General features: G+C 46.9%; 1 protein-coding gene across 7 annotated transcripts; it reads left to right on the forward strand.

Annotated features, from left to right (window-relative positions):
- The first annotated feature begins 62 nt into the window (after window positions 1-62).
- On the forward strand, window positions 63-18038 carry LOC134623404 (uncharacterized). Of its 7 annotated transcripts, none has more exons than XR_010573462.1 (6): window positions 63-192; window positions 2125-2308; window positions 5616-5910; window positions 7593-7712; window positions 8651-8906; window positions 17792-18038. XR_010573462.1 is itself a non-coding variant. In XM_065469853.1 (5 exons), exons 3-5 carry the CDS (start codon window positions 5823-5825, stop codon window positions 17860-17862), a joined length of 279 nt encoding a protein of 92 aa, XP_065325925.1. In that variant the 5' UTR covers window positions 63-192; window positions 2125-2308; window positions 5616-5822; the 3' UTR covers window positions 17863-18038. The 7 variants fall into 7 exon arrangements, 1 of the variants encoding a protein (XP_065325925.1); XR_010573461.1 differs by lacking the exon at window positions 17792-18038 and adding an exon at window positions 9671-12632; XM_065469853.1 differs by lacking the exon at window positions 8651-8906.
- The last annotated feature ends 10 nt before the right edge of the window (window positions 18039-18048 follow it).

The following is an 18048-nucleotide window of genomic DNA, read 5'->3' on the forward strand; positions in this document are numbered from 1 at the left end:
GCTTTGTTAAGAAGATTTTTTACAGTCTGCACAGCACGTTCTGCTTCTCCATTACTTTACAGAAACTTGGGGCTGCTTGTGTTTAAAGCCGTACGCTGCTGCGAAGTCTGCAAAGGTTTGACCTGAATACTGAGGCCCATTATCGGACATGAGGTCCTCTGGGATGCCATGACGGGCAAAGAAAGATTTCAGGTGGGTAATGATATCGTTTGATTTTGTTCTATTTAACAAAGCAATCTCAACGAATCTAGAGTGATAGTCAACCGCGAGAAGGTACGTTTTTTCCTTAGACTCTGCAGACAAGCGATTCTGCCAGTAGCCCTCGGTCAAATCCAGTGTCGTAAAGAAATGAGCAGTGCCCAACCAGGGCATCGGGTACTCTTCTATTATTCTATTGTGCATTAAGTGAATAGTAATTACATAAATTGCAGAAAAGTGCAATAAACTGAAAAAAATTGAAAATCGTTTTAGTTTAGTTTAGTTCAGTTTAGTTTTAACATATATTTCTAGATAGAGAAATTTAAGAGACCAAAACTGTAAATACAAAAAAGTTGCACAAACTAGTTTCCCACCGCAGGAAATTTATTTTGAGTGTCTTTATGTCTTTATATTTTATTTTTGAAATACACCAATTTTTATATACTGCAGGAAAAACGAAAATAAATATTATAATGCAAATTTGCAAAAAAACAGCATGTGCATCAAAACAAATTATTTCGAGCAGTGCAATTTGAGTCCTAAGCATCCCAGAAACGACACAGAAAGTCATAAAGTCAAACATAACTTTTAAAAACACCAGTATAGGCTTATACGGCCCCGATGGTGAAAAACTACATTTCCGCAAAATGACGTCATTTTCGGTTTTGGCCAGGTCATGGCGGACATGCGATAGTTCACGCTGATGGACATAGGAAGTGTTACGAACAGCTGATCGGATCGGCAAAGGTGTTTCTGGAATATTATGTTTTTGTTGCTGCAAGTGCTTTTTATGCAGTGTTTGCAAAGCTATATGTGGAAGGAAACTGTGACCTAGGACAAGCTGATGGCATAAGGCAACAACTCCTCTACCGGGATTTAAAAATAGTGACGCAAAACTATGCAAGACTGGCTTTAAATGGTTAAATGAAATATCTGCTTTGCAAGTACTGCAAGTTGCCCTGTTGTCATCCGTTCTCGTGAAGGGTTAGTTACCAAACGTTTGAGCCGCTCAGGCGCCGTGTTTCCTGCCAGGTAAATGACGCTCCACAACGTGGTGACATCATTCGAGGCGACTGGAATTGATAAAGGAATTCAAAGCATTCAAGTCTCTCAATGAATACAGAAGAAAGACTTACCACATGAAAGCAAGAGATAAGGCTGATAAAGAAAGTATTTGCTGAGGCATGTACTGTGCAACAATGGGGAACCTGAACAATGCAGTTGCAGTATTTGTCCACCAGGTGGCTCCAGCTGTTCATAAAGTGCATCAATGATTGAGGAAATTCATTATTTTGCTCTTTTAATTAACTGTTACAGTTACAGAGTAACAACTCTGTTTAACACACTTCAGTCTGATCTCTGATAGACTGACATGCTGAAACAACCTGCTTCATTTTAACCCTTCAAATAAAAATAAAGACTTTATTTATTTCATTTTATTTGTCAGTATAAAGCAGCTCTGAGCTCAGCAATAATAACATAATTCTTATTTTCAGAACCTGTGATAACAGACGTGACACTTTAACGATCATGTATATTCACACAAAGAATTCAAAGCGTCACCTGACCCCGGTTTAGTCATTATCTTCTCATGTTTTTATCATTTATTTACCTTTATTTCAGACAAGATTACTCCATATCATACATAATTAAATAAAGAATGTATTATTAAATATATTTAGATCATTAAATATAAAAATATACACATATCTAATCTGAGACTTGTTTTTGCTTTCATCAGTTTTGACTTTATCGTTAATATTTAATCTGATCTGTCATATAAATCTGATCTCAGTCGTGTGTGTTAGTGTTGTTTTCTCAGCTGATCGATGCCTCAGTGATGCGTCTGTCTCTGTCATGGACTCTGAGTTTGACCCACACGTCTGAACACTTAATTACATTTATTTAAATGTTTTCCTTCATCAGCTCAGTTTAAACCACAGTGAGTCTCACTGAGACCAACAGCATCGTCCAGTCCTGTGAACTGGAGATGGGCGGGGCCTCAGTAAGGAGGGATTAGGACTCTGTTACCCAGAGTGCACTGCGAGAGTAAAATCCCCAAAGAGGATTAGTGAGGATCAGCGAGACGACATGCCGCTGAAGAGAGAAGGTGAGACGTTTTTTCCCACATCAACGTTCTGTTTATTTGTTTGTTTGTTTTTGTTTGTTATGAAAGGTGTGTGTGTGTGTGTGTGTGTGTGTGTGTGGTTTCACTACTGTGGTTCGTCCTCAGCCTCTTCTTCTTCTACTTCTTCTTATCTTTCACTTCCTGTTCTCCTCACTGGTATATATAAAAATCTACTGTCTGCGTGACCTTTGACCTCTGTCGGTCACCATGGTTACACTGGGGTTCATCTTGTTTCGACTGGTTTTCCTGGTCTGACCTCAGAGTGGGTCATACAGGAAGCCTGAGCATCATGTGACCTGAGCTCCTTACACAAGCTGCTGGATTCAAAGTGAAACTTTATTTAAGGCTGGCGGACGGACGGGCCAGCTGATCAGAGCTCAGGGCCAAAGCAGGTTTCATGGTTTCTTTGGGTGCAGGAGCTGACAGGATCCTCAGGGATGGAGCTCTGAGGAGGCTGACACCACCTGTTGGAGGAGAGTCACAGGTGTGTCCTGCTGGGAGGAGGCAGGTCATCACTCTGGGTTACGGTTTGTAAACCCCTCAGAGGAGGCAGGGGGAGGTCAGACTGCTGTCCTCATGACCCGACAGACTCCAACACACATGATTAAATCTCAGCCTGCATGAACAGGTGACGGGCTCACAGGTGAGAGGCAGGCCTGCTGTCACACTGTGACATCATACATCAGTTTTTGTGAAGACGTGTGTGAGCCAACAAAGACCTTTTGCACATACAACAACAATAAACCATGGTTCACTCCTAAACTCCAACATCTTCGTAAGGCCAATGAGGACGCCTACAGAAGTGGTGACAGGGCCCTGTACATGCAGGCCAGGAACACACTGACCAAGGAGATCAAAGCAGCTAAAAGGATCTACTCCCAGAAGCTGGAAGAACGGCTCTCAGCCAACGACCCTGCGTCAGTGTGGAGGGGCCTGCAGGAAATCACCAGCTACAGACGCCCCCCACCCACTGTTGAAGCAAACAAAGACCTGGCCAACGAGTTAAACACATTCTACTGCAGGTTTGAGACGGACAGACTCCCACGCCTCACCCTCCCCTCCCCAGAGACGCTGCTTCAGACACTGACCCCCAACACACCTTCCACCTCTCACCTCTCTGGTACTCTGGTGCAGTCAGCACAATCTGGAGCTGAACATGCTTAAAACTGTAGAGATGACAGTGGACTTCAGGAGACATCCCTCAACTCTGCCCCCCCTCATCATATCAGACAGCCCTGTGTCGACTGTGGAGATCTTCAAGTTCCTGGGTACCACCATCTCCCAGGACCTGAAGTGGGAGACCAACATCAAGTCCATCCTCAAAAAGACCCAGCAGAGGATGTACTTCCTGAGACAACTGGGGAAGTACAGTCTTCCACAGGAGCTGCTGACCCAGTTCTACACTGCAGTCATTGAGTCTGTCCTGTGCTCCTCCATCACAGTCTGGTATGGTGCAGCCACTAAACAGGACAGGTGCAGACTGCAGCGGACTGTACGGGCAGCAGAAAGGATCATCGGCGCCCCCCTGCCCTCCATCCAGGACCTGCACCTCTCAAGAACCAGGAAACTGGCAGGGAAAATCATCACAGACCCCTCACACCCTGGACACAGACTTTTTGATCTGCTGCCCTCTGGCAGACGGTACAGAAGCCTGCAGACCAGGACCACCCGACACAGGAACAGTTTCTTTCCCCTCGCCATCTCCCTCCTAAACAGTTGACCTGTCACACTGCTCCCACTGCCAGACTGCAACTGCACCTTATGTACATTCTGTAGTATTCATTCCACCTCATTTCATTTCTGTATGTTATGTATATACGTTTAGATTAGTTATTTAAAGTTGGTTTACACAGATTTGTGTATGTATGTGTATGCATGTGTAATGTATATATAGACACGTATGTGTGTGGGTGCGTGTGTGTGTGTGTGTGTGTGTGTGTGTGATTTACATTGCTGTGCTTGAGAGCCACCATCTACCGGAACCAAATTCCTTGTATTTGTCTGCACATATACTTGGCCAATAAACACGATTCTGATTCTGATTCTGACATGATCTGCTCATACAGGGCTCTGTGTACAGAGAGCTCAGTCTGGTTAGCTTACCAAAGATGGAGGAGACCTGCTCCTGCACAGTGGGTGGAGCAGCTGCAGCTGGTTTCTGACTCCACCCACCCTCCACCATCTGAGGTTCTCTCAGGTTTGATGCTGATGGGGTCCACACATGACTGAGTGAGTGGGTGGGTCTTCTGTAAGTCTTAGTGGGCCTGCATTGTGCACAGCTGATGGAGGTGGGTGTGTCTCATGATGACCTCACAGCCATCTCAGACGGTGTGGAGGACACGGGGAGCTCCACCTGACTCTAACCTTTTATTTTGGTAGTCAGATTTAGAGTTCCTCCTTTCCTGTGACAGACACTCGGGGATCAGGTCCTGGAGCTGGAGGCTTTTCCTGGAAGTGTCAGTGCTGCAGGTCGGTGTGAGAGAGACTCTAACAGCTGCTTCATCTGTGAGGGACCGAGCAGGAACAACACCTACTCGACTCATCACAGCGACAGTGCTCTGCACATGTGGACAGATGTTCACACAGAGCAGACACAGCTGATCTGAGCTTCATAGATCAGGCAGGTGTGGCCGTCCCCAGCATTCCAGACCCCGAGGCCCTGCATGTGAGTCATGTGGACGTCTGTGCTGTGGAATAAAAGTGAGGCACAGGTGGAGGGGCCAGAGGGGGAATGCCTCCCTGCACCTCAGTGACACACCTGTACCCCGAGGCCCTGCATGTGTGGGGGTGTGATGGAGCGGGAGGAGGGAGACAGATGGGGATGGGGAGGAAAGGATTGGGGGGTGGGACAGTACTTCCTGGAGGGGCCGCCCCTTCCACAGAGGTCCACCTGACCCCACCACAGAGGAAAAACTACACCCACCCCAAACTTCACTCAACTCCCAGACTGCATAAGAAACAAGACACCCAGGCTGAGCTCCTCCTCCACCTCTGCTAGATCCCTCCCCCACCTGCAGACTGGACTCCTCAAGAGTAGAGACGCCCTGCAAAGGATGGTAACAACCTCCCCACCAGCTGAAGAGGCCCCCAGTTCCACCAGTACACCAAAGGCCCCTGCGCCAGGATGCACCCACCCACAACCTCAGTGACACATCAAAAAAATCAAATCAAAATCAAAGTTTATTTATATAGCACATTTCAAAGACCGAAGTACACCAAAGTGCTTTCCATAAGATCATAGTACAAATAAAACCAATATATAATAAAATTATATCATTACATTATCCAGGACCCAAGCCCCCCAGGCCCAGCCAGAACCCCAGCCCGGAGGTGGAGCACCCCAAGAACCCAGGGGCAGGCTGCCAGGCCGGTAACCAAGGGAACACCACCTAAGAGCCACAAAAGCCCCATCCAGGTCAGGACCACAGCCCCCACGCCAAACCGCACAAGAAACCCACCCCAAGGGAACCCACACCCCCCCCAACACCCAACAGCAATGGCCAGCAGGACAGCACCACAGCCCCACGAGGTGATGGAGCCGATTGATGTGAGCAGTATTGGTTCATGTTCAGGTTCCTTTCATGGTGAGCTGTGAGAGCTGATCTCTGATCTCTTCTATCTGACCTGTTTTTCAAATGTATTTTTATCCTTTTTTGGATTTTCTTTCACACTTCATTTGTACTCAGTGCTTCCAGATGTCACACAGCTGTTGTTGATGCTGGTAGTGTGAGAGGTCCGACCTGTGAAAGCACTTCATTACTGTCACAGCAGCAGCATGTGAAACACGTCTGTGTGTTCTGCACTGGGACACACAGGTGTGCAGTGTGGGGGCGGGGCTCCTCATGTGTACAGGTGTCCTTGTGCCCCTGGTATCCCGACTGTTAAAGTGATCTTCCACATGTTTCCTGGAGACGTCTTTGAGCTTCTTTACACCTTCAAAGTGTGACCAGGCTGTGGGGTCTCAGTTACCTTTACTGGAAAAAAGGAAGGAAGCCTAACACGACCTCTGTGACCTGTACAGACACAGTAACACACACACAGGTGTGTCTGCTGGAGTCCAGGGTCCCACAGCTCAGCTGCTCTCACAGACACAGACATGATGTATGTGATACATGACACATGGTCAGCGCCCTGACCCACTGGTGTCAAGACAACCATCTCCCCCTCAACGTCGCAAAGACAAAGGAGTTGATAGTGGAGTTCCGGAGGTGCAGGGAAGTACACACCCCCATCACCATCAACGGCGCCGCTGTGGAGAGAGTGAGCAGCTTCCGCTTCCTTGGTGTACATCTGGCTGAGGATCTCACGTGGTCAGGACACAAAAACAAAACAGTGAAGAAGGCGCAGCAGCGCCTCTTCTTTCTCAGGAGACTGAAAAGATTCGGCATGAGCCCCCGCATCCTCAGGACCTTCTATCGCTGTGCCATTGAGAGCATCCTCACTGGATGCATCACCACCTGGTACGGCAACAGCACCGCTTACAACCGCAAAGCTCTCCAGAGAGTAGTGCGGTGTGCTGAACGGATAATTGGAGGTGAGCTTCCCTCCCTCCAAGACATCTACAGGAAGCGGTGCCTGAGGAAAGCGGGGAGGATCATCAAGGACTCCAGTCACCCCAGTCATAAACTGTTCAGACTACTTCCATCAGGAAGGAGGTTCTGCAGCATCCGGTCCCGAACCAGCAGACTGAGAGACAGCTTTTTCCACCAGGCCATCAGACTGCTGCACACTTCATAGACACCTCACCCTCACTACTGGAACTTCAGCATTATGCACTCCATACTGTACATTAATGCCACTGTTTTGCACATGTCCGACTACCAACCTCTGTACATTTGATATATCTTATTTTATTGTTTACTCTATTTCATTTGTAAAATATGTATATACACACACACACACACACACACACACACACACACGTAGAAAAACATATTTAGTATACACATCCAGTAATGCATATACTCTTCTATATTGTACATATATTTATTACTTTCAGATTTAGCCATTCTCATATTTTTTCTTGTTTTACGTTATTGTACTTTTGCACAACTCTGTTGCTTGTGAAGCTCGCACACAAGAATTTCACTCGCATGTACTGTACCAGTGTACCTGCACATGTGATGTGACAATAAAGGTGATTTGATTTGATTTGATTTGATGATGGACAGTCATGACAACTCACTGTGTCACCTACTACTTACATGACTCAGAACAGTAGAGTCCAGTAGAGCCCAGTAAAGCGTGTGCTGTGGTGTCTCCTCAGATACTGAGCGCGCTGTGCAGGTGATGGAGGCCTGTCGGGCTGGAGCTGCTGATGGGGTCAAAGGTCGAGCAGAGAGGCTGCTCAACATCTTCCAGAGTGACCTGTTCCAGGCCCTGCTGGGTAACAACACACACACACACTGTCACAGTAACACACACACACAGAGGAACACACACACATTCTCCTTCAGCTATCTTAGTGAGGACCTTCATTGACATAATGGTTCCCTAACCCTAACCCTAACCCTTAAAAATGAATGTCTAACCCTGACCCTAAACCTAACCATAACCTAATTGTAACCCTGACACTAAAACCACATTTTGAGCCTCAAAAATGCCTTTAAATGTATTTAAATTTGCAAAGACCGTTGTGTGTGTCTCCTCACACGTGACTGTTGGTTCTCACAAGTAGAGTAGGATGCAGATTTTGGACCTCACAAAGATAGCTAGACAGAAACACACACACACACACAGTAACACACACACAGATGTCACAGGTGTGACTCTCAGTGTGACCTGATGGTGGCGCTGCTTCAGGATCCGAGCAGGAGGGGGCGGGGCTTCGTCATCTCTAAGTTATATTCACAGTGATCCTGATGATCGGCTGAGCTCATTACAGACGCTCAGAGAGGTCACATGATCACGTCAGCTGACTCAGCTGGTTACAGGTAAGGATACAGAAACATCAGAGAGTTTCACCTGTAATCACCTGTTTCTGTGTCGGCCTATCAGGGTTGTGTTACTGTGTTTAACCAGGGCTCAGCGTGATCCTCACCTTTAATATAACTAACTGTTCTTTTAATGATAGTTTGTAGTTGTAGTATTTTTCAGATTTATTTGATTAAAAAACACTTGTGATTATATTTTCAGTACTTTCTGCATATTTATAAATGTGTTTTTCTAAACTTTAGCACTTGAGTTATTTTTGGAACATTTTAATAGTTTTGTTTCCTGACAGTTTATAATTTAAGACATATTTAAATTCTTTTGAGAATGATTACTATTTAGTTATTACTTTAGATTACTGTAATGAGCTGTTCTCTCACTATGTCTGTGAAGTTTCTCAGTCATCCAGGTCATCGTAGTCAAAGGAGCTTGCAAAGAAAAGCGTCTGGACTTCTTTAAGTTGCTTGAAGACGTTTCACCTCTCATCCGAGAAGCTTCTTCAGTTCTAAGGTCAAATGGCCGAGAGTCCCAGATTTAAACCCAGTGGGAGTATCCCCCCAAGGAGGGACAAAGGACCCCCTGGTGATCCTCTAATCACATGCGCCAAGGTGTGAAAGCGGGTGTGGGACCTAATCAGCCAGGGTTTCAGGTGAGCTCATTGTGAAACCTGGCCCCACCCTATCATGTGAATTCCTGAGGTCAGATGGCCCAGGATGTGAGTGGGCGTTAAGGCGTCTGGGGAGGGAACTCAAAACTGGATTATAGATGGCAGACAGTTGGTGTCGTAAGCCCCGCCTCTGTTCAAAGATGGTCGCTCACAGTGGACATAGATGGCCTCTTTCACTCCTCTTTCAAACCATCTGTCCTCTCTGTCCAAAATGTGAACATTGGCATCCTCAGAGTGACCTTTGACTTTTAGATGCAGATGAACTGCTGAGTCTTGTCCCGTGGAGGTGGCTCTTCTATGTTGTGCCATGCGCTTGTGATTGTGGCTGTTTGGTCTCTCCAATGTAGAGGTCTGGGCATTCCTCGCTGCACTGTACAGCATACACCACGTTGTTCAGTCTGTGTTTTGGAGTTTTGTCTTTCGGGTGAACCAGTTTCTGTCTGAGTGTGTTGCTGGGTCTGAAGTACACTGGGATGTCGTGCTTGGAAAAAACTCTCCTGAGTTTCTCTTATTGTATAGGGGGATTTAACCTGTAACTCTGGTTGTGTCTGTTTCCATGGAAATAAAATGGTGTGTTTAAGGCCAACTTAGTGTCTGAGCCCTGAGCGCTGACCCACTCACTCCCCTTCTACTTGTATGTGAATGCACTTTGAGGTGCAGATTTAGATCCACCACTTTTAGCGGCTCCACTAACACTGAAGCCTCACACAGGAAGTCATTTCCATGTGCCGTTTATTTACTTTCAGGCTCTTTGAAGCTTCGCTGCAAATGTGGAGGAAAAGTTTTATCTGGAGCTCTGCAGCAGGTATAAACTGATATTAATCTTTAATCTGTCAAAACTGAGAGCAAACAAAAGAACTGCTGTATAATGCCGTCCACCCACTTAGTTTAATTGGTCACATGACTGCATCATATGACTAAAATGCGTCGTTGTTTTCAAAGGGCTCAGTTTTTGCAGTCCAGATTGCAACATGAAAACTGCCTTTTCAAAAAGCTCAGTTTTCCTTGAGCAAAAACGCCGTCTCAGTGTGGAGGCCAAAACGGAGAGAAAAAGAAGCTTTTAGAAAACGTATCAGTGTGGACATGGCCTCCGTCCTCTGCTTCGTCTCTACACCTCTGAAACCTGCTGCTGTCTGTACACCTCATGCTGTGTTTGCTGTTCTCTCAGAGGTGGAGGAGGGGGCGGAGTCTGTCCAGCTGCCTGAGGACACTCAGGTGGAGTGGTGGCACCGTCCTGAGAAGCCTGACAAACAGGAGCAGCATCACAGAGTGAAAGAAAGACGAGCGTGTGAAAAGCGGACAGTTCAGCCTGACCCTTAAACGCCCCACAGACAGATACAGCTGTGTGGCCTGGAGCCAGGGAAACATCATGGATGGAGAATCGTGCTGCTCACAGTTACAGCTGTTTGTTCACATTCACTTGGTTCTCTTTCACTTATTATTTTATTGTGTTTCTGTGTGAAGCTGTCGTGTCTCCTCTGCAGGGACGGTTCAGGTCCAGGATCAAACATCAGGAACAGAAGCAGCTCCATTGATCCGACTCCTCTGATGGCTGATCAATCAGTTTGATCTGTTTGATTATTGATCAGTGATGTCAGAGTGGAGTCAGTGTGATGTTGTTGTTGTGTGTTTGAGACTTTTAGTGTCCATGAAGGTCTCTGCTGCCGTAGATCCTCTGAACTGTGACAGAGGTCTCACTCTGGAGGAAACTCTCAGCACTTCCCAGCAGCTCCTCCATCATGGAGGACGTTCCCTCACTGTAACAGGTGGAGGAGAGGAAGCACAGGTGGATCCTCTGAGGAAGAGGAGCCTTCCTACAAACCACATGATCACATGACCAGAGGGGCGTGGCCTTCAGTGGTAGTAATAAAGGAACAGTCCACATGTGATACTTTGAAGGCTCCAACAAAGCAGACCTGTGATCACTTTAACTCAGTATGATGGATTGTTTGGATTTGTCTTTGTTTCTCTGGCTTTTCTTGTGTGTCTGTGTGTCTTTGTGTGTTGGACAGAGTCATGTGACCTGCCCAGGGACGACACATGAGCAGCTCAAATCTGGCAGGTTTCCATCTTCTGTTTTTATCCTGATGTCCATGAACATGAACTCTGTCCCTGTCAAATAAATCCAGATAAAAACAGCCGGTTACATTAAATCTGATCCAGTGTTGTTCTTCTTCTGTGGTGTTTGTGATGGAGCAGCTGCTCCTGATGTGTGTGGAGATGAAACCTGGGCTCCTGCAGCTTTCTTTGCTACAGAAAGTTACATTTAAGATGTTTAATGTCACATACAATGAAGTTTAGGACTTATTTAAACCAGCATGAACTAACAGTTGTATAAGGAAAGGGAAATAAATGAGACGTGAACACCAAGAAATAAGTGAAATGATGATGAAGAATGCAGAACTATAATTTAACCAAAACTAGATCCCCCAGAAACATCCTCAGAAATCCAAACCTTGTCTCTAAGACCCAGAAGTAACACAGTCCACACTAGACTGTGGATCCACCACAGCCCTGCAGGACTGTTTGGACAATATGGTCTGGAGTGTATTCACAGAAGGAACAGACTTGGAGGGCCACACATCTGCTGTACTCTCATACATCTGCACTGAGAGTGTAACAACAACAAAGACAAAGTGTTCCCAAAGCAGAAGCCATGGCTCAACAGTGAGGTGCAAGCTCTACTGAGAGCAGCGCCTTCAGATCAGGAGACCAACAAACCTACAAAGAGGCGTCTGATCTAAAGGCATCAAAGAATCCAAACGCAGATTCAAACAGCGCATCGAGGAACACTTTAACACAAACCACTCCAGAAACATGTGGCAGGGATCAAGACACTCACTGGCTACAAGGACAATCGCATGAAGCAGTTCTTCGCCCGCTTTGACCAACAAAACAGTGACACCAACACCTATCCTGCGTTACAGAGAGGGACGACGCCCCCATCCAGCTGGAGCAGCATCAGGTCAGAGCCACACTGACAGAGTCTATGCGAGGAAAGCAGCTGGTGCTGACGGTGCAGCCGGTGGAGTGCTTAAAGCATGTGCAGACCAACTAGCAGAGGTTTCACCACCATCATGTTTACAGTAAGGATCAGCTGTTAGCGCTGCGTCCCGCTGCAGTACTGCCGGCGGACAGACCCGACATTCCCAGCGAGCTGAGGAGGAAAAGACGGGGGTGTCGTGCTGGGAAGGAGCGCCGTCGCCCGAGAAGGAGACGTTATCGACCATCTCTTCCTTCTGTAATTATTGGAAATGTCAGATCTTTGCCCAATAAAATGGATGAGCTAACGTCGCTAACCTGGTCACAGAGGGAGTACCGGCAATGTAGCATCATGATGCTAACGGAGTCGTGGCTAACACCGCTAACTCCGGACACGAGTGTGACACTACCGGGATTCCAGCTGCTGCGAGCGGACAGGACAAGAGACAGCGGTAAGAGGAAAGGAGGGGGACTGGCAGTGTTTGTGAATGACAGATGGTGTAACCCTGGGCACATCACTGTGAAAGAACAACTCTGCAGCAGAGACATTGAGCTGTTAGCTGTTAGCATGCGTCCATACTACCTGCCCCGGGAATTCTCGCATGTTATCGCGATAACAGCGTACGTCCCCCCCTCGGCCAACGCGGATGCAGCCTGTGACACTCTCCACTCAGTGGTCAGCAGACTGCAAACACAATCTCCGAGAGCCCTCCTCATAATATCAGGGGACTTCAATCATGCCTCACTGGACTCCACACTGCCCACCTTCACCCAGTATGTGACCTGCCCAACCAGAGACAATAAAACACTGGACTTACTGTATGCCAATGCTGAAGAGGCATACAGTTCATCACCTCTCCCTCCCCTGGGCAGATCTGATCACAACCTGGTGCACCTTGTCCCTGTGTATGAGCCCTTAGTGCGCAGGGAGCCACCAGCCACCCGCACAGTGCAGAGATGGTCGGAGGAGAGCGAGGAGGCTCTTAAGGATTGTTTTGGGTCCACTGTGTGGGAGGTGATCTGTGACGACCACGGAGAGGACATCGACAGCCTTACTACATGTATTACTGACTATATTAATTTCTGTGTGGATAACACCGTACCTACCAGGACTGTACGGTGTTTCTCCAACAACAAACCTTGGATTACCCCAGAAATTAAAGCCGTCCTCAAGCAGAAGAGGAGGGCCTTCAAATCCAAAGACAAAGAGGAGTTGAAAACGGTGCAGAGAGAGCTGAGGGGACTGATAAGGAATGGGAAGGACAGCTACAGGCAGAAGATGGAGAACCAGCTTCAGCAAAATAACGTCGGTGAAGTCTGGAGAGGCCTCAGAACCATCTCAGGCCACAAACATCAGAACTCTCTGCCTGGGAGGGATGTGAGGTGGGCAAATGAACTGAATCATTTCTTCAACAGATTTGATTCAGCCATGAGGCAGTCTCCAACATCGGCTGCAGACTCACCCTCCCCCACTGCTGCTGTTCCACCTCTGACACCTCAGACACTTCACACCTCCTCTATTCACCCTGCTCACTCCTCCCCACCCCCAACAACAGCATCCAATACACAACCAACACAAGGCTCCAGCCTGTCTCTCTCATCCACCCAGGTTAGGAGGGAACTGAGGAGGATTAATGGCAAGAAGGCAGCGGGTCCAGATGGCATCAGCTCGAGGGTCGTCAGGTCCTGCGCGGACCAACTGTGTGGTGTGATGGAGCACCTCTTCAACCTGAGCCTGAGGCTGGGAAGAGTCCCACAGCTCTGGAAAACCTCCTGTGTTGTTCCAGTGCCAAAGACTTCACGCCCCAAGGACCTCAACAGCTACAGGCCGGTGGCTCTGACATCCCACCTGATGAAGACCCTGGAGCGGCTGGTCCTGGCTCAGCTTCGGCGCCTTGTGAGCTCATCACTGGACCCACTTCAGTTTGCCTACCAGCCTGGCATTGGAGCGGATGATGCCGTCATTCACCTCATGCACCGTTCCCTCGCTCACCTGGAGACCGCTGGGAGCACTGTGAGAATCATGTTCTTTGATTTCTCCAGTGCCTTCAACACTATTCTTCCGTCGGTTCTGAAGGACAAGCTGGAGAACTCAGGAGTGGACCATCACCTCACTACCTGGATTTTGGACTACCTCACCGACCGACCGCAGTATGTGAGGACTCAGGGCTGTGTGTCGGACAGGGTCGTCTGCAGTATGGGGGCCCCACAGGGAACGGTTCTGGCTCCGTTCCTCTTCACCATCTACACTGCAGACTTCTCCCACAACTCCACCCAGTGCTTCCTGCAGAAGTTCTCTGATGACTCTGCAATAGTCGGCCTCATCATTGATGGGGATGACAAGGAGTACAGAGGACTGACTCAGGACTTTGTGGACTGGTGCCAGCTGAACTACCTCCAGATCAATGCCAGTAAAACCAAGGAGCTGGTGGTAGACTTCCGCAGGCACAAACATCCTCCACTGCAACCACTGAACATCCAAGGTATGGACATTGAGGCTGTGGACAGCTACAGGTACCTTGGTGTTCATCTGAACAGCAAACTGGACTGGACTCATAACTCAGACGCCCTCTACAGGAAAGGGCAGAGCAGGCTGTACCTGCTGCGGAGACTCAGGTCGTTTGGAGTGGAGGGCCCACTCCTGAAGACCTTCTATGACTCTGTGGTGGCCTCAGCCATCTTTTATGGTGTGGTCTGCTGGGGCGGCAGCATCTCTGCTGGGGACAGGAAAAGACTGAACAGGCTGATCAGAAGGGCCAGCTCTGTTCTAGGATGCCCTCTGGACCCAGTGGAGGTGGTGAGTGACAGGAGACTGGTGGCTAAGCTGTCATCCCTGTTGGACAACATCTCCCACCCCATGCATGAGACTGTGACAGCACTGAGCAGCTCCTTCAGTGGGAGACTGCGGCACCCACGGTGTGGGACGGAGAGATTTCGCAGGTCTTTCCTCCCCACTGCTGTCAGACTCCACAACAAAGCATTTAACTGATCAATCACACACATCCACAAATGTGCAATAACACAATGTGCAATAATCTTTCTGGCAACCGTTGTATTTTTCACTCTGTTGTATATAACATTTGTATTCTATTTTTATCCTATTGTATATTTTACTCTATTTATTCTACTGTATATATTATTCTATTTTTATTCTATTCTGTACAGTTGTGTACTGTATTTATTCTTTTTTATTTTATTCTAATTGTCCTTCATAACTTTTGCACTGTCCACTTCCTGCTGTGACAAAACAAATTTCCCACGTGTGGGACTAATAAAGGTTATCTTATCTTATCTTCAACCTCTCACTGCTACAGTCTGTAGAAGGCAAACAGGTGGACAGAGGACGCCATCATTACAGCTCTTCACACAACCCTCACACATCTGGACAGTAGGAAACACGTACGTGAGAATGCTGTTTGTGGACTTTAGCTTCAACACAGTTCAAGCCCACAAACTGGTTCATAAACTCAGCAACTTAGGACCCAGCAGCTCACTGTGCAGCTGGATACTGGACTTCCTGAGCAACACACCCCAGAACGTCAGGATGGGAGCCACACCTCCTCCACCCTCACTCTGAACGTGTGTCCTCAGTCCCCTCTTATACTCACTTTTCACCCATGACTGTTCTCCACTCCACACCAGTAACACCATTATAAATGTGCTGATGACACCACTGTCATAGGACTGATGGACAACAACGATGATTCAGCTACAGAGAGGAGGTTCAGCATCTGAAGCAATGGTGTGACGACAACAACCTGCATCTGAACACAGCCAAGACCAAGGACATGATAATCGACTTCAGCAGAACAAAGCCATCTGAGCACTCCACCCTCTACATTGATGGAGGAGGTAGAAAGGGTGGAGAGCTTCAAGTTCCTCGGAGTCCACATCTCGGCCGACCTTAACTGGTCCACAAACATCTCCCACCAGGTAGGGAAAGCACAACAAAGGCTGCACTTCCTCAGGAAGCAATGTCAAGCCCCAAAGCCTGCTAATGAATTTCTACTGCTCCACCATCGAGAGCCTTCTGACCTCCTGCTGCACCCTCTGCTTCAACTGCTGCACTGTGGAGGACAAGAGGAAACTGCAGCGCGTGGTGAGGGCAGCAGAGCGGCCAATCGGCACTTCACTAACCCCCTCAGAGACATCTATACTGGCAGCCTTCAGCAGGAAGCATCATCATCAAGGACCCCTCCACCCTGGACACTCACTTTCCCACCTTCCCTCTGGTAAACTCTACAGGTCCAACAAAGACAAACAGACTCAGTAGAAGTTTCTACCTCCACCCTGATTGAAGGTTAACTGTGCTGTTAACACTCATGGACACTTGCACTAGATTTCTAACCAGTATTCATTACAGTAGAATCCCTGCCTCTATTTATAGAACTGTATTCTTTTACAGCAGCAACCAGCATTCCTACCACTTACTCAATGTGCAATCCCACCAATCACAGAGCACCTTATACTGACCCGATCCTCCTCTTTACACTGTACCTGCAGATATATCTATAGATTTGTTTCTGTATAGAACTTGTGCAGATCCTTTTGTTTAAATACTTCATTTATTGTGCATTGCACACATTCCCTGTGTAGGTACCTCTGAAACTTGTTCTTATCTTTATTTATCTTCTTCTATTATCCTGAGAATCTGAATGTAAACAGATACAAGCTGCCAATGGAGAGAAACTCCTCATTGTTCTGGTAACAGTGACAATAAAGATCTTCTATCTTATCCTGATAGAATTTCTATGAATTTGTGTCAAACTGTGGACTCACGGGACGAGTCTTCAGATGACGTCTCTGCTCATCGCAAGAACTCGAGCAACTAACCATAAACGTTCATCCTCTCTGTGTCTGACTTTTAGCTTCAAAATCGCTTCATTTCATTTTCTTCTTTTCTTCTTAACATAGAAAATTCCATTATGAACATTTGGCTGCATATGAATATATTTCACTTTATGAAGCATCAACCATGCAGTTCATCTTCAGTTAGATTCACCATCAGCTCATTTTCACATCAACATCCACATAATGACTTTTTGATTCAAATACAAAGGAAAACTTTCTTCCCAGAAACAAATATATTCAGTATAATTGATTTGATTTCCATGTTAATGTTAGATTAGTGGCTCCTCCATCCTTTCCACACAGACTCTCAGTGTGGGGCCTACAGAGTTATTATCAGATTTTCTTATTGGTTGCTTTGGTTAAACTTCTACCTGATTGTATTCTAAACAGTTTCAGTCACTTAAGCAGGATTAACTATCAGCACAATCACATTATGACTCTATTGTTAACTCTTAATGTCTTTTATCAGGATGGAGTTCCTGCACATTTCTTATCTTCCAACATTCCTGCAGCCACACACACACTAATCTCTCAAAGCTGAGTCTACACACACAACATCTACACATTTAAATCATGTCAATTATTCTCATTCAACACATTCATTAAACTTCTGATTCAGAATGAAGATGATTTACTAATAGCACTTCATATCATTGTAAACACAACAGCCTAAATGTTAAAACCTTTTTATTTCTCTCAGAGCCAATAAGAGGTGAGGGGGGGACTTCTGTCTCTCTCTGTCCCACCTCTCTCAACAAGGGCTCATTAAATTCATCCCACTTTCATCATTCATTAAAAACATATTTATGCTGACTATGTGATGCAAGAACAGTAGAGGTGAATGGATGGATAATACAATAATAAAATGTCATATAATAACTGCAGCTGTCAGCAGAGCAGCTGAACTAGAACAGCAGTCGTTCATTTATTTACAAACCCCACGTGTACAGGGCAGGATGTGCAATGGTCCAGGGGAAAAGGGACAAAGTCCAACACACGCTCCGCTCACTCGCTCCTCTCGTATTTGTTTTCAGCACACTCACTCCACTCCACTCCACGCCACCAGGGAAACAGATCGGGGTCACGGACGAGTGTGAGAACCTGAGCACAAGAGAACTGCGGTGAGCATAAACAGAGTAATCACACAACAAACAGGGTTTATCGGGGCTGTACTGACGAGAGTAAGTCCACCACCCAGCGAAGAAGCCTTCTGAGCCTCAGCTTAAATAGCCCAGGAGTCCAGGTCATCAGGTAGATTCACGGCAGGTGCGTGGGCCAAGGGCGGAGCCCA

This window comes from Pelmatolapia mariae, unplaced genomic scaffold, assembly GCF_036321145.2.
Source record: "Pelmatolapia mariae isolate MD_Pm_ZW unplaced genomic scaffold, Pm_UMD_F_2 NODE_ptg000626l+_length_32730_cov_1, whole genome shotgun sequence".
NCBI classification, from domain to species: domain Eukaryota; kingdom Metazoa; phylum Chordata; class Actinopteri; order Cichliformes; family Cichlidae; genus Pelmatolapia; species Pelmatolapia mariae.

What these genes read in the sequence shown, in the direction of transcription:
- LOC134623404 (XM_065469853.1), top strand. Translation starts at nt 5,823, where the DNA reads ATGGCCAGCAGGACAGCACCACAGCCCCACGAGGTGATGGAGCCGATT. An exon ending in ATGTTCAGGTTCCTTTCATG is followed by an intron (nt 5,911 to 7,592) that starts GTGAGCTGTGAG and finishes GTGTCTCCTCAG; the next exon opens with ATACTGAGCGCGCTGTGCAG. An exon ending in CCTGTTCCAGGCCCTGCTGG is followed by an intron (nt 7,713 to 17,791) that starts GTAACAACACAC and finishes ATTTGTTTTCAG; the next exon opens with CACACTCACTCCACTCCACT.